Source organism: Spermophilus citellus, assembly GCF_964194105.1.
Source record: "Spermophilus citellus genome assembly, chromosome: 2".
NCBI classification, from domain to species: Eukaryota; Metazoa; Chordata; class Mammalia; order Rodentia; family Sciuridae; genus Spermophilus; species Spermophilus citellus.
Genome location: NC_138183.1, coordinates 128,624,409 through 128,646,105, shown reverse-complemented (window position 1 = coordinate 128,646,105; position 21,697 = coordinate 128,624,409). Strand labels below are relative to the sequence as shown.

At 37.8% G+C, this 21,697-nt stretch overlaps 1 protein-coding gene across 1 annotated transcript in view; it reads right to left on the bottom strand.

The window, feature by feature from the left end:
* The window catches only part of PRDM10 (PR/SET domain 10), a 118,212-nt gene that overhangs the window by 12,432 nt on the left and 84,083 nt on the right, over positions 1–21,697 (bottom strand). The window contains exons 12-20 of the mRNA XM_081280058.1: positions 20,333–20,462; positions 19,424–19,666; positions 12,861–13,208; positions 11,068–11,223; positions 5,705–5,884; positions 4,154–4,264; positions 2,996–3,196; positions 1,986–2,129; positions 1,426–1,596 (exon numbers count right to left, since the gene is read on the bottom strand). Of these exons, the coding sequence (XP_081136184.1) occupies positions 1,426–1,596; positions 1,986–2,129; positions 2,996–3,196; positions 4,154–4,264; positions 5,705–5,884; positions 11,068–11,223; positions 12,861–13,208; positions 19,424–19,666; positions 20,333–20,462 (1,684 nt within the window). The remainder of the gene's footprint in view (positions 1–1,425; positions 1,597–1,985; positions 2,130–2,995; positions 3,197–4,153; positions 4,265–5,704; positions 5,885–11,067; positions 11,224–12,860; positions 13,209–19,423; positions 19,667–20,332; positions 20,463–21,697) is intronic.

Genomic DNA, 21,697 nt, shown 5'->3' with positions numbered 1-21,697 from the left:
GTCAATATATATACATATCATGGGAATGTTTGTAGTTGTTGTTCTTTTCCTTTGTTTTGTGATACTGGTGATTAAACCTGAGAATGCTCTATTACTGACCTATATCCCCAGCCCTTTTTAAGTTTTTATTTTGATACAGGATCTCACTAAGTTGCTGAGGATAGTCTCAAATTTGCAATTCTCCTGCCTCAGCCTTTTTAGTCACTGAGATTATAGGCATGCACCACCTCACCTTTCTTCACATCATATTTAACACAAAACTACAGGGCCTCATAGATTCTTAGCATAAAGCCAAGAACTGTTCCATATGGGGGGAAAAAGAGTAAAGAATCGTTGCCAGGCACAGTGACACATGCCTGTAATCCTAGCCCTAGCTACTTTGGAGGCCGAAACAGAAGAATTCCAAATTTAAGGCCAGTCTAGGCAATTTAGTGAGATCCTGTCTCAAAGTAAAATTTAAAAAGCTAAGCATGTAGCTCAGTGGTACAGCACTTGCCTAATATGCATGAGGCGCTGGGTTCCATCCCCAGTGCTGCAAAAGCAAAAAAGAATAGTGAATGACAGTGGTAACTTCCATGTTGGTTTTAAATTTTCAAAACCAACTGATTTCAAAGCAACAAGTTCATTTGTGTTTTGAATATACATTCTCACAGCATAAACGAAGGAAAGAGCCAGGCACAGTGGTGCCTTCCTGTAATACCAGCAACTCAGGAAGCCGAGGCAGAAGGATTATAAGTTTAAAGCCAGCCTCAGCAACTTACCAAGGCCCTCAGCAACCTAGCAAGACTTTTGTCTCAAAAAATAAAAGGCTGAGGATGTAGCTCAATGGTAAAGCACCCAATTTCAATCCTCACTACCAAAACAAACACACAAATAAATAAACAATAGTTCTGAGAGGATTTCTTCTTTTTGCTCCCTAATGAGTAAGAATGAGCTATTCATTATCTAGTAGAAAGAACATAGTTATAATTCTATACTAAAAAGATACTAATAAATAGTCATAGACTGAGTCAAAATTATATTTTACAACCTCTCAAATGATACAAGCCATTTGATACCCAAATAGGGATTATTCAAACTAGTGCATTATCAAGTAGTCAACCTGGATGCTACAGCACAAAGATTCATAAGAGGCTAGGTGTCATTAGTACCTGCACACTATGTATGCTAGAGCCTAAAATGTCATGACTAGGATAGAAAGAAATCTTTTACACTGCCAAGTCCAGAGCCTGCATCACCCTGGGAAGGACGGTAGCAATAGTGTTTTACAAATTCCCCAGATCCAGAATTTCCATGCAGAAGCACATTATGTAGAGCCTATGTCCATTTCTGAGACCTGGGTGCTTTCATTGACTCTAGCTACCATCTTGGCTAATAGCAATATAATGCTTATAAAGATAAACAGAAGTAAATGTCACACAGTACCGGGGCCACCTGTACCACTTGAAGCTGTATATGCTGAGGTTGCTGGAGCCCAGATGCAGACTGGGACACAGGGATGTACTGAATCCTCTGGTAGTCTCCCTGTGGTGTTCGGTAATCAGTTGTTAAGGTCTGAGACAATTCTGTCATCGCTTGGGTTAGCAGGTCTGTTGTCTAGAAAAATCACACAGAACACTTTAGTTGATAAACTACTGATTGTAGCTCTTTCAGTGCTTTTAAATCCTGTTAAAATTTAATTAATCATGCCAATGGATCATGGAAATACAAAATAATCCTGAGTGCCTATCTCTTGCTCAACGGAGCTACCCTAGAGGTTCTGATAATAGTGCAGTGAAGGAGTAGCACTGAGAATTCCTTGCTACTTCTTTGACAGAGAGCTTTGGAAAACACTGACTAGGAGACCCAATCACAAACATAATGCCTTATATAGCAAACTGAATGATAATGGGCTCTATTTGCAGCCAATTAAAATAACAAGATGAGTATTTATAAATATGATGGGCATCAAAGGAAGTTAAACGCTCTCCTAGTCATAAACTTACCACCACAGTCTCTCCAGTGGCACTATCTGTCGTCAGAACAGCTGGGGTGGCACTGATCACAGCTGTGGTCAGGGGCGTCTGGATGGTGTTGGGAAGCTGAGCATACTCTGGATGTTTCTTTCGAATATGTTGGACCATCTTGGTCTGAAAAATTTAAGAAAAAATCAAGAATAATTACTAAAATGAGTTGTTTTTAATCCTTTTCATATGCAAACCATCCAACGTTTCTTAAGGTCTTTTATTTTGTGCCCTTGCAAAATAAAAAATCAGACAGGCTCCATGGCATACTCCTGTAGTCCCAGATACTTGGGTGGATGAGACAGGAGGATCCCTTGAGCTTAGGAGATTGAGGCTAGCTTAAGCAACATAGTTAACCCCATCTTTCAAGTTAATTAAGTAATTAAAATAAAATGAAAAATCAGAGCAACACCAACTCTATGCCTGCATTTCCAAAAGTAATATAAGGATATGAAAGCAAAAGAAAAAAAGTAGGTGGAAAAGTAAAAACTTACATGATCCTACACCATCCGGCAAGTCCAAAATCTTCACAGCATCTCTTACCCACTTAATATCCATAACAATCAGTCACAATCCCCATCACCAGCACAAATGACCCCCTTTTCAAGAACCACCATTTCAGTTCCTACATAATGCTTCCATAAGCCTAAGCTTATAAACTATGAGTGCAGAATATTCAAATCTGAGACCCTCAGCAGGCCAAGGGCAGAAGAGAACAGTCAAGTGTTCAGGCACTAACTCTAAGGAGTCTACAACATTCTCCTCCCACTCATCACTGCGGGAGCTACCCTAGAGGTTCTGATAATATTGCAGTGAAGGAGTAGCACTGAGAATTCAGTGCTTACAGGGACTAGAATGACGTCTCTTTCAATCCCCCATCAATTAGAAAGGAGACCTCTCGGCCACCTGGATGAGTAGTCACCTTCTGTTAAGACATGAAAACCTCATGTAGAGGTTTTGCTGTCAGATGTGGTCAGAAGGTGGTGCCATACCTTGCTGCTGTACTGCTTGGAGCAGTGAGGGCAGCAGACAGGAGGGGTGGCAATGGTGCCCGTCAGTTGGGTGTGGGTGCTCAGCATGGGGTCTGGCTCTCCAGGACCAGCAGGACGAAGTTTCCGAATGCTTGGTGGGAGCTCAGCTCCTGGATGGTTCTTCAGAATATGGGCTTTACGCTTGCTGGCACTTTTATAAACCTGTAAGTTCAAATACTTTGCCATGAAAGCAGTGTACAATTCCTTTTTCTTGCTTAAAGCAAACTAACAATTTCACTCTAAGGAAATTAAAAAAAAATGATAATGCCCCAAAGAAAATATATTAACAGATCTTCTGAAGAATAATATACATAAATACACAGAATAAAACAAGAACATACTAAAGATATGCCAGGCATCTTCCTTGAATTTTTCTGTATATATCTAAGATTTTAACTGTAAAAATATCCTTTACCTGAAAGCTCAAAAGGAGGACATAAAGAAATAGAGATTCGTTTTTAAGGCCAGTACATCCTTTAGTCTATCTGTAAAAGCTCTCATATGATGTATGTGACCAACTACTAGGAACCAAAGAATCTTCAAATGGCAAGTTTAATAGCAACTAGTAGCTTTGGTAGGGACTCTATATTTAAATCATGTTCTTTACTTTTAATCTGACATAACTACATTCTACAAGGCTATATTATACACACTATTATAATAAACAGTATGTTCTCTTTCTGTCTTTTTTGTAACTGCACAAAAATTAAGAATGAAATAGTATAAGTAGAGTACTCTACCATCACAAACTTTTTCACATTCCACTCAGTCCTCTAGAAATGCTAGATCTACCACATATTTACAAGTAAGATGATAAATACTCTCATGTTAAGAACTTAGGAATAAAATGAATTCAAATTCTAGGCTCTTGGTAACAAGCCTCTTCTTTTGTAACAAAAGTCATAGAGAGAAGACACAATAAGAAAAACAAATTCTTAAGAAAAAAAATTGGCTAAAAATGAAACTACATTTGTAGCCCTTTCTGGTCTGAATGGAAAACTACTAAGAAGCAGGGAACCATCTGTTAAGAGTAACTAGTATATATTTACACACATAGACACACTTGGCTCTGAGCAGGGCTCCCACAGTGGCACAGCAGGAAGGATATTTTGCTCTCACCTTATCACAATACTGGCAAAAGTAATCCCGGTTTGGTTTTATGATGGGTAGAGTTAACTCTGGCACTTCTTCTATCTTCATGTCTGGATGCCTCTTTGATAAGTGATTTACCTAAAGTGGAAAAAAAAAAAAAAGAAAAGAAAAGAAAGAAAGAACAAATGAGAAAGAGACCCCATTACAGACAAAAGCTAAATAAATGCCTCTGATGATGAGTGCTAGAAGTTAAAATTCTCTGACACAATGCCTCAAAATAATAAGGTATTTGCCCAGAACCAACATCATCAGACCCATATGATACCAAAGCATGTTAATAGTTGCTAATAGCTTGGCAAACAACTGAGGGGGAAATGGGTCACTCCAGGTCCCATCAATAGTCTCTAGCTAAAAGAAATACTGTTAGAAAAAGGAAAATCACATGAACATGAATTTCTTCCATGAATTCTCCTGATACAAACCTGTCTTTCATTGGAATTTAGTTGCTCTAGCTTTACTGAGAACACTGAATGAATTGATACAAAGTAAGGTTCTGAATTTTAAATATTGTCCTATGACTCTCTAGCTCTTGCAGAAATATATTCTGCAATATACAGAGTCAAAATAAGTTGAGAGAAATGAAATGACTATCCTGATATTGACTCTAGTCTGGGACCACATACCCTGCTTTGATGGAGAGTTTTCTCCTATTGCTGCAGTTCCCTAGCTGGTAAAAAAGAAGCAAAAATGGGGGACAGTTGGGGAGGAGGCAAAAATCCTGCCAAAAATAATATTCAGGAACATAAAAGAGAAGGATGGAAATAAAACAGGACAAGAGCAAAAGGATTAAGAAGGGTTAAAAAAACAAAACTGGTAATGAAAAGTGGTAGAGGGCTGGGTGTGTGGCTCAATGGCAGAGCACAAGTTCAATATACATGAGGATTTGGGTTCAAACCCTAGTGCACCAAAAAAAAAAAAAAAAAAAAAAAATGGTGGCAGAAAAAGACCTCTTTTAAAGGTCACCCAAAAGAGGAACAGTTGTCCATACCTATAATCCCAGTTACTCAGAAGGCAAAAGGATCACAAGTTTGAGGCCATCCTCAGCAACTTAGCTAGACCCTGTCTCAACATAAAAATTAAAAAGGGCTGACAATGTATCTCAGTGGTAGAGCAATCCTGGGTTCAATCCCCAGTACCACAAAAAAAAAAAAAAAAAAAAAAGAGGAAGAGGTGTCACCTAAGAAGTGGTACTGAAGGGCAAAGGCAGATTGGAAAGAAGAAAACTCCAAATTGGGAACTATTAACCTGTTTCTTCCCCTAGCTATTGATAAAAGCTACTGACAAACATAACTTAGTACAGAATAAAAATACCAAAGCAGGGCTGGGGATGTGGCTCAAGCGGTAGCGCGCTCGCCTGGCATGCGTGTGGCCGGGGTTCGATCCTCAGCACCCACGTACAAAAAAAAAAAAAAAAAAAGTTAAAAATTATAATAAAAAAATTAAAAAAAAATACCAAAGCCATCAACATTGACAAAAATAAGGTTTGGAGGCAGGAACCTGCCTCCATCTGGCACTAACCAGCATGCCCCGTCGCCGGAAGCCCATCATGCATAACCGGCACTTGAAGGTAAAGCTGTCGTAGTCCGTGGATGTGATTCGAGGTTTGAAGGTCTTGGAGCGGCTGATACGGTCAGCTTTCTTGGCTTCCCTCTCAGGATTATGCATCCTTTGCATGTGTTCCCGTAGTTTGTCTTTTCGCTATTTGAAAAGAAGTTTTGGAAAAGGAATAAGAGTGAGGGTAAAACATTTTTATTTGAAGGAATAATAGAAAATATCGATACAAATCATCAATCACCACAACTCACTCAGAGGCATCTGAGTGTCTACAGTGTTGGGACAAAAGTGACTGGGAATCTGTTCACCAGCAAATTAGTGTCTTCTAATGAGCCTTGGTTTAAAGTGGCCACCAAATATGTATCATACTGATACCTGAGAAGAAAGATTTCACATTTATGTAGAGACAAAGGGTACATGGAGTAAGTTAGGTATTAAGAACTATAAGACAAGTTGGGTGCAGTGCTGCACATCTGTAATCCCATCAACTCTGGTGGCTGAGGCAGGAGGATCACAGGTTTAAGGCCAGAATTGCCAACTTATCAAGACCCTACCTCAAAAAGAACTGGGAATATCATTCAGTGCTAGAGCACTGGGTTCAATCTCCAGTACCACAAAACAAAACTTATAGTTTTGATAACGAAGGATAGCCAATACTGGATTTACAAAAGCCATACATTTCAACAAACATAATGACTTCCTTCTAAATCGCAAATGAACTTAGGTAAGAAATCTCTCCATTTGTGGACTTAGAAGTTCAAGTGTACTGTCCACTACAGGTAGACATCAAGCTGATATGAGGCCAAAGAGAGATAATTAGCTGAACACATCCTGAATAAAAACAAATTCAACAACTGCCAAGTCCCTTATCCAGTAGGGCTCTCTGCTCTTTAAAATATCATTAAACTGTTATTAGTCTTGTAAAGATTTTCAATCTTCCTATAAAACTAGTACTTCTGGGGCTGAGGCTGTGGCTCAGTGGTAGCACACTTGCCTGCTATGTGTGAGGCACTGGGTTTGATTCTCATCACCACATATAAATAAATAAATAAAATAAAGGTCTGTCAATAACTAAAAATATATTTTTTTAAAAAAAAAACAGTATTTCTGCTGGGCTTAATAGTGAATGCCTATAATCCCAGCAATTCAGAAGGCCAAAGCAGGAGGATCACAAGTTCCAGGGCAGCCTCAGCAACTTAGTAAGACCCTGTTTCAAAATAAAGAATAAAAAGAACTGGGGATATAGCTCAATGGTAGAGAGCCCCTGGGTTCAATCTCTAGTACAAAAAAAAAAAAAAAAAAAAGAAAGAAAAGAAAAATAATTCTTCCCGTCTTTTGGAACAGGGAATTTTTTTAACACTTCATTTTTCCAGCACATTTATTCCACAAATATTCTGGGAGTGCCTACCAAGCATCAGGAATCATGCTAGATGCTGAGTTCCAATGTGAGGTACCCTTCACTTCTTCTATTATGGATATAACTGCTCTTCTTCCTGTTCTACCACCTCTCATTCCTAGAACACCCAGGAGAGAATATTCAGAGTTTCTTAGTCTGCAGTAAAATTTGGGTTAAGGTTGGTTGTAGTGGTGCACATCTGTTAATTTCAGACTCAAGAGGCTGAAGTAGGAGGATTGCAAGTTTGAAGCCAGCCTCAGCAACTAAGCAAGGCCTAAGCAACTTGGCAAGACCCTGTCTCAAAATAAAAAATAAAAATAGCTGGAGATGTAGCTCAGTGGTAAAGCACCCCTGGGTTAAATACTCAGGAAAAAAAAATGGGTTAAAGACACTGCTTTAAATAACAATATTTCTCTCATTACAGATACAATGATAAAGAACCATTACCTTTCCACTTTTTCCTGACCATCAGTCTCAAATGTTTCTCCCATCTATTCCCTTTAACAGACCAATTCCCCTTAACCAAATAATTTCCTAAATCTCAAAGCTAATACTATATCATATCATAAATCATATCATATTAATACTATATCATGCCATGTTTATAGTGACGAGATTTGAATATCAAATCTCCATGGCTCCTTTCCAGCCCCAAATCTCCAAAACCAGATTTGTTATCTCCCCACTCTCTCTCCTTCCCATATGTACCTCCTTGGTATCCACCCTCCCTCCTTCACCCTCACCCAGACCCCAGGTCCTGGGAGTTCTCCTTCCAATGTCTGCCTTCAGTATGGACTCTCTTCTTCCTGTCCACAGCCTCTGCCTGAGATTAAGCTCTACTCCAAAAAGTCTCTGGCTCCCTTCACCAAAACTTTGGTTACTCAGCATAATAAACTGGCTTAACTTACCTCTCTGGCTTCATCCCACCACTAGGCTCTTCCCATGCGCCTCACCCACTCTACCTTTCACCATCTCATCTCCTTAGTCCCTGCTGCTCCCTCTGCTCTGCACGTCTTCATTCCTCCCTTGTTCCTCATCCACTTCCCTTCTTCAGCTGGCAAACTCTTCCCCATCCTTTAGTGAATCCAAAAGTGTCACTTTGGGCTGGTGGTGTAGGTCAGTGCAGAATGCTTGCCTAGCATGTACGAAACCCACAGTTCCATCCCCAGTACTGGAAAGTAAAAAATATCAGCTCATCTATGAACTCCCCTCAGCACTTTGTCCTTTCTTTTATTGTAATATCAAATACACACACACACACACACACACACACACACACACACTCTCTCTCTCTCTCTCTCTCTCTCTCTCTCTCTCTCTCTCTTTTTTTTTTTTGGCTACCAGAGATTGAACTCAGAACTCAGGGGCTCTTGGCCACTGAACCACATCTTGCCCTTTTTTGTATTTTATTTAGAGACAGGGTCTCACTGAATTGCTTAGCACCTTGTTTTCGCTGAGGCTTGCTTTGAACTCACAATCCTCCTGCCTCAGCCTCCCGAGCAGCTGGGATTATAGGCGTGCACCACTGCGCCTGGCATCAATAATATTTTTAATGTCTGACTTTACAATTAAGGTAAAAGTCAGAAAGTCCTACCTTATCTTTATATATATGCTGCCCCCTTGGAAATTACTGTTAGCAGGACAGACCGTTGCAATACACAAGTATTAGGGACACCACGAAAAGGTCTTATGGGAATACATAGAAGAAACACTTAACCCAGGGACCAAGAAATGTCTCAAATGAAGTGACACTAGCCAGGTGAAATGGTAAGAGTCTGAAAGTTTATTTAAAGCCAGGGGTTGTGAGGGGTAACAAAGTAAGGGCCCAAGGAAAGACAGTACCCCATGATGAAGCGGATCCAACTAATTCATAAAGTCAGAGTGCAAAGTAAAGTGGAAACTGGAGAAACAGTGAGAAAACAGATCTTATACTTCCTTTTAGGTGGCAAGAGCTCTGGGATCCATATGTATGAGTAGCTATTAAAGGATTTTTCAGAAGGGTCATGACATCAGATTGGTTCAGAAAAATTATGCCAGTTATAATCTGAAAAAATATAGTATAGGTATATGGTGGCTTCGCAGTGTGTCAACTTGACTAAGATGAACTGTGTTTAAATGGAATCCCCTTCCAAGCATTGTTCCAGGTTAGAATTAGCCAAAAGAAACACTGGCACCAGATTGGGAGGTAGGAACAAAGCCATCTGGAGGTGGTATTGGTATGGAGGTGCCAATGGATTCCCACTAATCCTCTCTCCCTCCCACTCAGCCACCAGCTCTCTTCCTGACCCTGCTGGTCAATTCCATGCAGGCTGCCAGATGCAGCCACAATGGACTTCCATGGACTGTGCCAACTCTCCTTTTTGAGCCCACCTTGCAGTTTGAGGTGCCTGAGTACCCAGATTCCCAGGTAAGCTGCCATTTGTCCACTCACAGCAGTGCTTCAGAGGTTATGCTGGAGACTTCTCTGATTCCTCAAATTCTCCCTTCAGACCCTTAACTCCTCTAACCTCTCCTATAATTAATTTTTTTATCCTTTAAGAAAATTCCTTATTCTATAAAATTATGGTAGTTTTACCTTGCTGATTGAACCCTATCTAATATAGTGTGTGAAATTAAAGGAGAAAATTAAAACAGAAAGTTTTGTTTTATATTTATAGGTATTAAAATGAATCTAGCATGAAAAGGGTAACCAGCACCATAAATATATAAGAAAGCAGATAAAACCCAGACCACTTTTATTTTTCACATTAGAGTCCCCTACACAGTTCTAAACTATGTTATTAATATATTGAAGGTCATCACAATTATGTTTGGTAATACACATACCTCAAGACATAGCTTTGAAAGTATTTCCTGTTTCTCTTTGTCTTCAAATCCTATACAAATATAACCTGAGTTTTCCCTTCCTAAATATCCACTACTGATTATTTTCCAATTTCTATGATACTGTGATCAACAATCATATTCAATAGTGTCTCTCAATAACATTTCTGTAGAATTGCCTGATTTCTGCATGCATGTGTGTGTGTATATATATATATATATATATATATATATATATATATATATATATATATATCTGCATATATATATATATATATATATATCTGCATATATATATATATATAATTTTTATTATTTTCACATTTATTTATGCAACTCTTATCTCTGAGCCTCCTGCTAGCTTTTCTTTGTTGTCTTCTAAATTCCAGGAGATTAGTGATACTTATTATTTTTTACTTTAATCATTAACATTCTCCAAAGTAGCTTTCACCTTCTCAATGTTCTTCACATTTCCTACCTGCTAGATGAGAGTACTACTACCTGTGAGCTCAATTACAGGCTCTTAATACTTAATAAGTGTTCAATAAAAATCTCTTGATTTGAGTGGTATGTAAATATATTGATCTCAGGAATTCCTCAAGAGCAATTTAGTATACATTTGCTCTTAAAATCAATATACAATTGGATTCTTTCAGGATATGCATTATTAGTCTATTTGAGGACTTGAATTAGTTATTTTGAAAAAAATAAAGGTAAGCTTTTTCCTTAATATAAATAGGGTATATTTGTATAGGATGTGAAGAGAAAGAGAAAGTACTTTTCAAAGCTTATATCTTGTTGTATATGTGTTACCAAACATAATTGTGATGACCTTCAATATTATAAACAACTAAGTCAAACATGAAGCCCAAAATTCATCCCAAGCCCAGTATTTCAAAAGTGAGTGGTAAACTGGTGAAATTAATAGGCTTTTTTTTTTTTTTTTTTTGGCAGTACTAGAGATAGAACTCAGGGCCTCACATATGCTAGACAAGCATTCCACCATGGAGCAATATCCTCACCCCTTAGCTACAGGCATGTATCCTTAGCTTAACATAATTCCATTGCCTGGGAGTACCACACTTCAAACTGTTTGTTGGCTTCATACCTTAAACTGCTTCCCACAGGTAGAACATAGGAAATCTTTTCGGTCTGAATGCCGGAGCATGTGGAGTCGCAGTTTGTCAGGGCGGCAGAAGGCTTTGTCACACTCTGTACACTGGTAGATCTTTTCTGAGTGGAAGCTGCGCACATGTTTTTTCACCTGGCAGTAAAAACCGGGAAAACTCAGGGACTCTGACACCAAAAGAAATGATCAAAGGTAGCTATCAACGCTAGAGGGAGCCAAAGCATTACCATGGATTTCATCAACCTGGCCATGACTTCCAATCAGATGTGATAATTGGCCTCAATACCACATACTGTCCCTGTCACAAAGAAACAAAACAAGAAGCCAGAAAACCTTTCAAATCTTAACCTCCCAGATGACCTGAAGAGTAGAACAAAATGTTGCCCATGTTCTTTTTCTTTTTTTAAGACTAAGCAGGGTTCCTTTAGGTTTGATTAAATCTTGCTAATATAATCTATGAGAAGACAAAAAATAATTCTTCCTCATTTTTTTTCTGCCTTCAACACATATTGAAGCAATTTAGCCCCTTTTAGTAAATGATCCTTTTACATCTCCCTATAAATCAGGTTCTGGGTAGGGCTGGGGATATATAGTTCAAATGGTGGAGCACTTGCCTAGCATGTATGAGGCCCCAAGCACTGAAACAAACAAACAAAAATATTAATTTCTGAAAAATTAAATACATGAATTAGATAACGAAGAAAACATTACCTATATATGATTACAGCATTGGGGTCATTTCTCCTAAATTTGGATTTATTCTCTTTGCTTTTAGATAACCTTAATTAAAGAATATAGCTTCATCCTCAATTCAATTCCCAGCATACCCTCACCCCTCAAAAAAGAATATAGCTTCTGAACTTACAGCCATCAAAATCACATGAGAAAGAACTATGGGTATAACTAAGTCGTGAGTCAGATGAAACTATTCCTATAAGACATTTTGCTTCATTATTTTTGGAGTTTCAATTCTGCCTTAGCAAACTTTATAATTGTTCGTGTGAAGTATGAAAATTTCCAAGACGAAACACTAGTAGAACTATAATTAAATCCTAGTCTACTTGTGCTTTGGAAATTTCATTAAGTGTATTTTTACAAGTTATTTAATTATTCACTGACTAGCATATAAAAATATAAACATTTAAAGTCCAAATGGAATAATGAATATTTTGGAATTTATCTTCACCTATTTTGTTCCAACAGACAATATATACTACAGGGAAGCAGTCAGTGCTTGAAAAAAATTATTAAGTACTAATATATTTTCTCTTATTTCCCTTCCAAAATGCATAACCTTATAAAGTAAGATAAGAAACCACAATGTAGGAAGATGTTTCCAGAAAATGGGAGTATATCTTTTATAGATTCTCTGTAATATATGAGAAATGGATATTAACAAGGTTATAATAGACATTTTAAAAATTATAACCAGATCTGGATGTTTTTTACTTGCAATATGACTTGAATGTTTAAATACCAATGACTGATCTGAATAATTGTTATAATACTATTGTTTATCAAAAGTAGTTTAAGGGGCTGGGGATGTGGCTCAAGCGGTAGCGCGCTCGCCTGGGTTCGATCCTCAGCACCACATACCAACAAAGATGTTGTGTCCGCTGAGAACTAAAAAGTAGTTTAAAAAAATATTGTTCTCAATTATAAAGCTGTTTCAAAGAAATTATGAAAATGCAGGTGCTAGGCATTTAAAAAAAAAATCAGTTTCTTTTACCAAAAGAAGGAAGCAGACAGAAATCTCAGTAGCAGACACTCACCTGGATAAAATCTGGGAACCGTTTCTTACAAGTTGGGCAGGTGAAGTAGCCATCATTAATATGAATGGCCACATGATCTTTCAACAAATCAAGGCGGTCAAAGGATTCTGGGCAAAAAATGCAAGAGTAAGTCTTCTGGTCCGAATGGAGCTTCATGTGGCTCTCCAAGGAGGCGCTGCTGATGAAGCCCTTGTTACAGAGATCACAGGTCAATGGGCAATTCCCCTCCCGCCCATGGAAGCGCAAGTGTTGGTCCAGTTTGTCCTTTTCCCGGAAGGCCTTCCCACACTGCAAACACTTAAAAGGCCGGAAGGACTTCCGAATAAACAGATGCTGAAGAGCTGCATTCTGAAAGACATACACAAATACAATTATGTAGTGAGGAAATGAGTATGTATGTGGATCACACTTCCACAGGGAAACAAAGGATGATCCCTGCAGGACATTCACAGTAGAAAGATTTTTCTGGTGAAAATGCTGAAAATGAATCCCTCCCCAAAAAAAGTTTATCTTAAAAAGAAAAAAAATTGTGGTTTATGTCTGTGTATACGTGTTTTTGTTGCTGTTGTTGTTGTTTTGGTTTTGGTTTTTTTTTTTTTTTTTTTTAAGATTGAGATGGCATTCAAAAAAGCATTCCCAACAAAGACTTGCATAAGAAAATAAACTCCAGAGTGGAAAAAGACAAAATTTGGATATTTGGAAAAAAGGACTCGGGGTAAATGACACATGCATGAATGAGGTTGTAGCACATTAGTCAAGAATTATTTCCTGAAGCCCTTGATAGGAAAGAATTTGAAGAGTAATTAAAACATCTAGCAAAAAAAAAAAGATAATAAAAAGAATCAAAGGGTAGTTAGTTCTTACCAGGAGTTGGAGAAATGGATTTGGGTAATAAAAATGATCTGGAATTATAGTGATGATTTGAGATAAATTGATAAAGATAAGGATAGATAGATAGATAGATGTAGGTATAGTGATGATAGCTATACAGCTTTAGGAACATTCTAAAAACTACTTTAAAAGGGTGAATTTTAGCTGGGTGCGATGGTACATGCCTGTAATTCCAGTGTTTTGGGTGACTGAGGCAGGAGTTTTGTAAGTTAGAGGCCAGCCTCAGCAATTTAGCAAAACTCTGACTCAAAATAAAAATAAAAAGAGCTAGGCGCAATGGTGAACACCTGTAATTGAAACTGCTTGGAAGGCTAAAGCAGAAGGATCATGAGTTCAAAGCCAGCCTCACAAAGCGAGGCACTAAGCAACTCAGTGAGACCCTGTCTCTAAATAAAATACAAAAGAGAGCTGGGGGTGTGGCTCAGCGGTTGAGTGCTCCTGAGTTCAACCCCCAGTACCCAAAAATAAATAAAGCAAAAAGGGTTGGATATGTAGCTCTGTTGAAGAGTACCACTGGGTAAAATACCCCTAAAGAAAAAAAAAATAGTAATAATATAAAATAATAAAAGAATGGATTTTAAGGCTGAAAGCATAACTCAGTGGTAGAGTATTTGTCTATTATATGAGAGGCCCTAGGTTTTAGCCCCAGCACAAAAAAATGTTTTTTAAAAAATATACACACACACACACATACACATATATGTATGTATACATACATACATAAAAATTTTTATATATGTGTATGTATGTATATACACACACATACATGGACACACAGTGAATTTTATGCTATGTAATGTCAGATCTCAATTTAAAAAGAAAGAACTGAAAGGGGGATGAAGAATTCAGATTTATGTGGATGTGTCTGTTCATGAGGCATGACACGTAAGGACACGTCATAAATAGAATATATGCATTGCATTACTTCCTTCTTAGAAAATGCAGAGGACAAATTCCTGGGGTAGCCAGTTAGGTCTACTGGTTAGAATGCCATGCTAACAAAGTTAAACTTATTGCTGTATTTCCTGTCTAACTAGGGCAATTTTTCCTCCTCCCTCTCTTACCCCACCCCCGCCTTTGGCAGTCACAGATTGCACTTCTAATGCTGATTAGCCATCTTGTAAACTCATGCAGTTGTTACAGGGGATTCAAATAAGAGAAGATGGATATTCAGAGCAAATCCATCACGATTGCTAGAGAAACATCCATGCTCCACTGGGAGCAGATCTACAGAATCATCTTCCACACACAGAATACAGAATATTTAGTTGTGCTATTATGAAGACTCATTCATAAGTTCCTCAAAAACACTAATGGAAAGCTGTAGATAGCTATAAGGGAGAAAAATCCCTCAAAAAGTACACCTGTTGAGTGAGTATGTCTGTTAGCTATAAAGGAGTAGTAATTGAAGGATTAATGAGATCTTTGTGCTATGAAGAAATTACAGTGAACACTACTTTAACTCTTAATTACTTATCAGCAACTTCTACATTAATGTGAAATAATCATTTGGGAGGAAAGCAAAATATTTATATTTAATTTATTAAAATTTCTAAACATACTTCATTCCATATAACAGAAAATTGCCTTCTCTAGCTTTCTCTAATAGGGTTAGGAGAGATGTTTAAAGATGCTACCTACTCATTTATCTTGAGTAGGTAAATAGCAATTCTGCTGTCTTTCCAAGCAGACTGGGGCTGCTAAGGGGAGGGGGAGGACATCATACTTTATTCATTTATTAAAGGATTAGCTTAGCTCATAAGATACATCCAATAGTAGTTTGAAAATTAATAAAATATATTTCAAATAAAACTCAAAAAATTATTTCTAGTTTTTTTCTACAGTATCCATGAAGATCTTTACAAACAGACCTTTTCAAATCAGCCACAGAGCTTGCTTTCACTTCCTCATAATGCTTAGCTGTCACCTCATCTTTTTACTCTATCTGGACACATTTTTATATTACATAAAAGTTCTTACTATTTTCTCTACTTTCAAAACTTTATGGAAAGATGCCATATAAAACAGATGCTATTCTTAGGTTGAGAGAAGATTCAAGATTTAGAGCATGTCTGCCATGGAAGAATAATTTCCTTTATCCAACTTTGGTCAAGTTTCCAAGGACAGACACAATGCACAACAGTTGACAATGGTCCCACTGAGGATTCCATTTCTCCTTGGGTGCCAAATACAGAGCTAAGTTTTGCTTTGGTCCATTATGCTAATCAGTCTTCTGTCATTTCTGATTAGCATGAATACCTTCAGACACTTGATTTAAACTGAGCAGCCTCTTGACTCCACTTCCTTAGCTCTATTGACAACTCTTATCATCCCTTTGATTTCCATGGAGCCCAGAACACTGTCTAAATACTCAAGAACTAGCCTGTATTTCTGAGCTAATGATACTTATGTGATCCCCATATTACAAGGTAGTAAAAGTGCTGAAACATTTCCCATCCTTTGACCCATTTGCAGGCCAGCTCTGCTCTAAGGTAACTTCTATAGTGTAGAGCCACAACTGGTCCACTTTCTAGAAGAAATCATGGCAACTGAAGCACATAGATGTATCAGGATCTTCTGATCCCTGAGCACCTGTCAGTCAACCACATCACAATGTATGGCACATCTGCTGCTCTAAGGATGCCAAAACACTATTTTTGTTAAGTTCTGTGAATCACATTGCAATGAATTCTGATACAAGATTCTTTGTTTCTAAAATGTTCCTAAAGTTTGATATTAATAGCTAATGGAGTGTCTGGTATGGTGGCACAGCCCTGTAATTCCAGTGGTTCCAGAGGCTGAGGCAGGAAGATTACAAGTTCAAAGCCAATCTCAACAATTTAGTGAAGCCATCAGCAACTTAGTGAGACCCTGTCTCAAAATTTAAAAAAAAAAGAGCTAGGTGCTGAGGATATAGCTCAGTTGGTAGAGTGCTTGCCTCACATGCACAAGGATCTGGGTTCAATCCCCAGCACCCCCCAAAAAAAGAGGGGGCGGCTACGGATGTGGCTCAGTTGGTAAGTACCCCTAGGTTTAATTTCCAGAAACAAACAAAAAAAGCTAAAGGAATCTACATTATTGACCAATTTTTGTACTATTTTAATCCTGAGCCTAAAAAGAAATAAAATCATCACGCTTGTTTCTTGGTTGTTTGTTTTTAACAACTTTTCCTTGGACTATTTTTGGATTTTAAAGCCTTTGGTGGACTAGACTTGCTGAATATACCTCATTTTCCACTATCCTTCACTTACCACCTACTCTAGGGTCAAGCTACTGTTTGCACTGTCCTATAACTACACCAAGCACATTCCTGTGTCTGGGATTCTAATTTGATGGCTCCCCTCCTCTGGGATGATTTACCTTCTAGAAGAGACTCTCTGTTTCAAGGACTCAGTCTATGTCTCCCCTCATTTATTAATTATTCCCTGCCTCCTCCACCTTCCTTTAGTCTTTCACTCCTCCAAGTTCCTAGAGCAATTATAAGCTGTACTTTTACATTTCACATATAACTGTAAACAATCTAATGCTATTTTTAGACTGTCAGCTCCTAGATACAGAGCTCAAGGGAAAGTTCTGTCAGATACCTAGACAGTTAGAACTCAGTACCACTCCATAAGTAATTCAAATTATTTTAGAGCTGGAAGGGACCTTGGAGATCACTTAGTCCTAACCTCCATTTCATACAGGAAGAATATGCAGCCCATAATTTACTCATTAATCTATTTGCAAATGAATTATAATTATTCATTAATATGCATTTATTGGAGCAACCAAATTGTGCTTTTCATCAGGATTTAGTAAATAAAGGTTGCAATGAACAGCAGGTCAGGCAAACACTTAAATAACATTCTGTTATGTGAAACAGGAAACAAACCTACCTGCAGCTCCAACTGAGCAGGCAGCATTAGAGGAGAGAAAAATAGTTACATTACCAATTGGATTGGAAGACTTCCCTTCAGTTGGTCATTACCAATCTGGATAAAAAAGATGAAAAAATACATAGCCCTGCTTTTTAGAATATGTAAGAGGAAAAAACAAGATAGGTCAACTAAGACTGACTTCTAAAAGCCATATGCCTGTGGCTTTTGTTGTGACACAAGGAAACTTATACAGAACCAGTACCCCAACTTCTTCAAGAACAAGTACAGAATAGACTATGCTTATACATCTACAGCTTCACTACATGTGTAAGCTTAAAGTCTTTTCCTTCAAAGAAAAAATAAAATAAAATCTAGCAAGCATTTCTCTGGACTTAGTAAAATATCAGAATAGCCAAAGCAGAAAAGATAGTAATTGAAAAGAGAAAAAAGTGAAGATTGGGAAATAAAGTAGAACAATGGATGAGAAGATATTCATAGCTTTTTGTTTTTCTGGCCTATATTTACATGTTTATCGATCCTTTTGAAGTAGTACACACTGAGACACAGTTGTATGTGTTTCAGTTTATAGGACCCTCATAAAGGGTACTGAGATAAAGAGTTCTTAAGAGCCCCTCAAAGCTGTCATGTACCTATGAACGTTTAAAAGTATTTTTACATGAAGGCCTGGACTATTTTTCAAGGTCCCTTCTAGCCTATAGGCAAATAAGAAAACCAAAAGAGGTAGCTGAACCCAATTTCTCTTACCCACAGCAAGATCCCTTCGCAATGTTATCTGTACCTACTACCATGGACCCTCTGAATACAGTCTAACTTATCATCTTTAAAAAAAAAAAAAAAAGAAGAAGAAGACCAAAAGAAACATAATCTAAACCAATCATCCATTTAAAATTTGTAAAGCCTGGGAAGTTGTGTAAAAAATCTTTTTCATCTAAAGTCAAGTACAAATCAAAGTCTTCAGCTGGCCACAAACATGGGTTTTATGTCACTGCTTTTTGTCTGCATAGACATCACACAAAACCATACTGTTTTCTACAATGCAATCCCTGCAGTTACTGAGACTCAAATGCTGACTGTGAAATAGTAAGAGAAACACACATCTTAACTGGAAATCATGGAAGCCCTGTAGTCTCATGATCTAAGGCCAAGACACAGGTCACATAAGTGAGATGTTAGTTAGCTCCTGACATACAACTTTACTTCATGCTGTCCCAAGTGTGTGGACTATGCCTGTCATATCAATTTGAACACAGTTCCTCTTGCATTGACAAATAGTAGTGACACTTGCCAGTCTCCCCTTGGAAATAGTAGATAACCAACTTTAGTTACCCACAATTAACTTGAGAGCTATGATTAGAAACAGACAGGCCTGGCTTAAAATAATTAACATAAATAATTAGGGCTAGGGATATAGCTCAGTGGAATAGTGCTTGCCTAGCATGCAGGAAGCCCTAGGTTCCATCCCTAGCACAAAAAAGAAATAAAAGAAGAAATATATATAATAATTATAATTAAGTATACTTATTTCTCCATTTCTAATCTATGAACTTTGAGATGTGAAGAGCTATCTTATTTTCACTATACTAATCCAGGAGCTGCCAAAATCCAGGCTGATAAAATCTAGGACCAGCCATGCCAGCCTGCCATAGGATACAGAAACATTAAGAAAGAGAACTTTCTTGCAAGTATGTGATAGGCTAGATACAAGATTTCAAAGTGGATGGTGAACAGGCTGGAACACCAAGCGTTGAGGGGGAAAAGGAGACCAGCTGTAAGAATGAGCATCCCACTTACTCGGATGCGTTTGGCCCTGCGCATGTCATCTGCGGTCAAAGTGCTCTGGGTGGGTACCACGCTCTCTTCATGCTGTGGCTGTAGGTGAAGGGTGTGAGTTTCTGGTTCTTGTTCCAGAGACGACCGAGTTTCCTGTGGCAGCTGAGGGATTGGGATAGTGGTCTGTTCTGGTTGATCCAGCCCATTCAGAGTAGCTGGTTCAGCCTCATCAAACTGCTCCTTTGTGGGAAAATGTAGCAAGTCCTGAAATTGCAATAACCAAGAATTATATACTTACCTAGATAGAGATCAGTGCTAGAAGGTCTTCCGGCTCAGATTTAGAATTGCTGCTTTTTAAAAAATTTTTCTTAAGAGACAGCAGCTTGCTATATTACCTGGGCAGGGCCTGAAATCCTGTACTCAAGTGATCCTCCCCACTCAGCCTCTCAAGTAGCTAGCCACTGTGCCCAGCTATTGCTTATTTTTAAATGACCAGATTCATAATACTCAGAGAAAAAAAAAATACTCTCCCTCCAGGAAAATTAATTAAATACACACAAAATACAAAAATCACGAGATATTTCAGACCACTGAATGGGGAGGATCATGATATGAACCTTCACAAATATCAAATTTTGTAATAGTTTAAATTAATAAAACAAAATTGCCTCTTTAATATCTCTGGCCAATTTCAAATTTTGGGGGGCAACAAAGTTGAGTTTTTTAATAACTGTGAATAATTGTGAATAACACTTGAAAATACATGCTTTCTGCCCTTCTCCAATCCCACTTAAGTTAATAAGCAGCAAAGCTCTGATTCTTTGATAGGACTATTAACATCTGAAAGGTGCTTGTGTTTAAATCCAGCCAGAGTTCTGAAAGTTATCTAAACAAACATTTAAGAAGGAGTTCTTTCCCAATTCCCAGTACCTGTGTCCCATCATCACTTTTCTCTCCATTTTCACTGGTTATTTCCAAGCGGATAAATTTTGGAGGACGCCCTGGCCTTCGACCTGGACCAAATCGTCTCTTGCCTCGTCCCCTCCCTCTGCCTCTTGTTCTGGGGACAAAAGATTGGGTTACGGATAGTTATAGTTACACCATACTCCATAAAATGTTTCCCTAAATGGTCTGTACTAACCCCAGATTTTGAGTTCCCCTCACTTGATTAATTTCCCTGATTCTTTTCTCTAATGGAAACACTTTCTAAAGTTCTTATCTTTGCCCTCTCTAAAGCACAAAGAGGTGTCTTCAAATTATTCTGGGGGAAAAAAAGAGCTATGTAAACACAAAGTGCTGACAACATTTTGCTTCTGAAAGGAGGTGAGAAATGCAGACAGAACATGCTAAGCCTAGTGTGTTTTGAGGACATGTTATCTTAGACAAGATTCCAGCCTTCCTCTCTTAACCTCAGTTCAAGATTTCTTCCACAAAATGTGGCTAAATGCAAAGTATTTTGTTTTACCAAAATCTTCAGGAGGGTTAATACAAATTTCTAATTCAACTATTCCAAACACCAAATTGTTTTATTTTATTTTATCTTGTTGTTGACATTGTAACTAGCACAACCCTTTTGTTTCCACATTTTTTTATTAATGCATTATAGTTGCATATAATGGTGGGATCTGTTGTGACATATTCATTCACGCACACAATATAATATAATTTGGCCAATATCATTCTCCAGCATTTCCCCTTTCCCTCCTATCCTTCCTTTCCTTGGTCCCTTCCCCCTACTGATTGCCCTTCCATTTTCATGAGATCCCTCCCACCTTTCCTTTTTCCTCTCCAGCTTCCACATGAGAGAAAGTATATGACCCTTGACCTTCTAAGTTTGGTTTATTTTGCTTAACATAATGTTCTCAAGTTTCATCCTTTTTCCTGCAACTAACAATTTCATTATTCTTTATGGCTAAATAAAACTCCATTGTGTACATATACCCATTTTCTTTATCCATTCATCCATTGATGAACACCTACTTTGGTTCCACAGTTTGGCTAAGATACTGAATAAATTTTACCTCCTTTAATGAATGACTAACATACAAAAATTCCTTATTAAGATATTTCAAAAGTACATCACAAAACATCTTTTAGATATTTTGTGAATATCCATCATATCAAACTCTTCTACATAGCTATTTAACAAAATTTTTCTTTTCTTTTTTTTTCTTTTCTTTTTCTTTTTCTTTTTTTTTTTTTTTTTTTCCAATGTTGCCCAGGCTAGTCTCAAATTCCTGAGCTCAAATTCCTGCCTTGGATATAAAATCAACACGCATAAATCAAAGGCATTCC